Source organism: Lipotes vexillifer, unplaced genomic scaffold (assembly GCF_000442215.2).
Source record: "Lipotes vexillifer unplaced genomic scaffold, Lipotes_vexillifer_v1.1 scaffold3000, whole genome shotgun sequence".
Taxonomy (NCBI): domain Eukaryota; kingdom Metazoa; phylum Chordata; class Mammalia; order Artiodactyla; family Lipotidae; genus Lipotes; species Lipotes vexillifer.
The window spans coordinates 81,948-84,447 of record NW_006777115.1 but is presented as its reverse complement, the minus strand read 5'-3'; the positions used below and the strand labels follow the sequence as shown (position 1 = coordinate 84,447).

The 2,500-nt window shown below is 44.7% G+C and overlaps 1 protein-coding gene across 1 annotated transcript in view; it reads right to left on the bottom strand.

Annotated features, from left to right (window-relative positions):
* Positions 1-2,500, bottom strand: part of TARBP1 (tRNA guanosine 2 -O-methyltransferase TARBP1) — a 66,953-nt gene that overhangs the window by 63,764 nt on the left and 689 nt on the right. The window contains exon 2 of the mRNA XM_007450805.1: positions 2,200-2,495. Within this exon, the coding sequence (XP_007450867.1) occupies positions 2,200-2,495 (296 nt within the window). The remainder of the gene's footprint in view (positions 1-2,199; positions 2,496-2,500) is intronic.

Below are 2,500 nucleotides of genomic sequence, written 5' to 3'. Positions count from 1 at the left end.
CTAAGGATCGGACACATGGGGCCTAAGAAGAGGCTGTTGTAGGAGAAATGAAAAGTTCCCTCCTTCCCCATCTCAAGCTTTGCACCAGGTAACCAACATCAATCAGCAGTCTATCCTTGAGGGAAGGACAAAGGCATGGAGGAAGCTCTCCATCCGTGGAGTTGGCATCGAGGGCTTGAGAAATACTAGAACACTGAGAAAAACCTTACAGGCTTCACACTAAACATTAGGAGGCAAGAGTCCACCACCACCAAAATCCAAAGCCAGCTCACCAGAGTGACTCAACCCAAATAGTCTAACAGAGAGGAGTGCCTGTCTCGAAGGCATAAATATTTCAGTCTCTGCTGAAAAAAGTGATCGCATTGCCAAGAGATAAAAGAGAAAACGAAACCAAACTCAGATATGGTCCAAGTACAGAACTTGTACATAACTATGATGAGTATGTTAAAGGATCTAATGGAAAAGGTAGACAACATGCATGAACAGTTGGGGATTTTCAGGAGATGGAAACTATAAAAAAGTGACAGACAGAAATGACAGAAATGAAAACATATCAGACATAAAGGATCCTTTGATTAAATTATCAGATATGCAAGGTCTTAAAAGGTTTTATCTCAGGGAACTATTAGAAAATACACTACAACAAATGAGTAAACCAAAAAAGAGGATGAACTCCAGGAAACAAGAGGCTCCAACACAGAATCAGGTGAAGGGAGTCCCCCAAATGATAGTGAAGGCAGATCTAAGAATGTCAGCCGTGCACCAGACTGAGCTTGTAAGAGGACTCTAGGAGACACTTCCTCAGGAAAATTTATAATGCCTGATGATCTGACTTTGTACAGGAAAGATCTGGACAATTAACTAAGAATCTGGGGTTGAATTAGCGGCAAGAATGGAGACAACCAAACATAGATGACATTAACCTAGCAAAAACTTGCAGGAAGGAAAAACAAAAAACCCATCATATATACACAGAGCACCCGTGAACAGTATTTTCATAGTCATAATTTTGTTGAACTCACATTTAACCAAAATTACAAGTATGACATTGGACTTCATGACATTACTAGATCATTTCAAGATACGGGGGTAAATACCAAAATAATCAGCTAAAAGAGGTAAAAGTGGCTGCCCTTTGAAATGAAGGAAATGGGCGGGGGCACAAGCATGAGACCACTGCTTATCTTTAAAACTGCAGAATGACTGACTCTTTAAAATAAATGAGTGTTTAACTTTGGTAATTTAAAAAATGTTTTCCAGTGACAACTCTCATTGGATGATCACCAACTTTTGGACTGTTAAAATATTTACTACCTGATGTTTTAAGCTCATATAAAAAATCTAATCTACTCACAACTTCAGCCAAACAAAAATCCTTTACCAGTATAAATAAGTAGGCAGCTCCAGTTGAAAAAGTAGACATTTTCTATCTATTGAGGCAGTTTTGAATCAGTCAATCCAGTTTTGACTTTGATAGCTCAAAATTAATTTAAGACGAGAACTGTACTTTCACATAATTTCAGTGAACAAATCAATCAATAGGAACAAACCAAATTGAAGGGAGGCCCTGCTATCTCATCTACTCTTGTTCTGTAATAAAGTGGTAGGAAGCACAGGCTCAAAATGTAAAAAAAATTTAAACCTCACTCAATTAAATCAATTTCAAAAACACTCTCCAAAGGTCGACTTAAGACCCATATGCTTAACAAATATTTAAAAATCCTGCTAAGAGAACTACCAAGGGAAATTTCAAAAGAATGTGCTAGTTTCCATTACAAAATTCTAACACTCGAGACTCAATTCATCGCTCAGTACATGTAAATAATTTTCCTCTCAATTTGATGGTCGCTAACTCTTCTTTCCTGTTAGAACGGACCTACCACGATATAGTGCAAATTTGGTCTGTAAAATCCTGCCTGGGCTCGTTCCTAAATTATTCCCACGGATGCGGTATTCCACCTGCTCTGGGTCAGAAAGTTTAGGAGATGCAGACTCCTCTCGGCTGCAGTGATCTGTGTCAGTTCAGAAAACACCCTCGACATGAGGTTCCCAGGGTTTTTCAGGCTTTACGGGGACCATGAGAATAACCCAATTCAGTACGGATCTCGGAGACTACCCCAGGAGCTGACTGCCGGAAGCAGGGGGCCTCCCTCCCAGAAAGCCAAGTAGGGATGGGTCCGGGGGCAAAGAAGCAAGTACCGGTTCCTTCCTGGGGGGCGCACGCGCAGTCGGTCCCCAGCTCCGCCGACACCTCCACCGCCCGCTGCAGCAGGTAGCGCGCCCGCTTGCGCGTCAGGGCGTCCTCGGCCCGGGTCAGCCCCGCCTGCACCGTCCTCCAGAAGCGCCAGCTGCGCCGGGCGTCCGGGTCCGCCTCGCGCGCCGCGGTGGCGCGCTCCGCGCCAGGCTCGGGCAGCAGCTTCTCCGCCAGGGCGCTCAGCACCAGCAGCTTCGGCCCGACTCGGCCCGGGCCCTCGGGCGCCCCGGGGGCGACCAGCCCGCC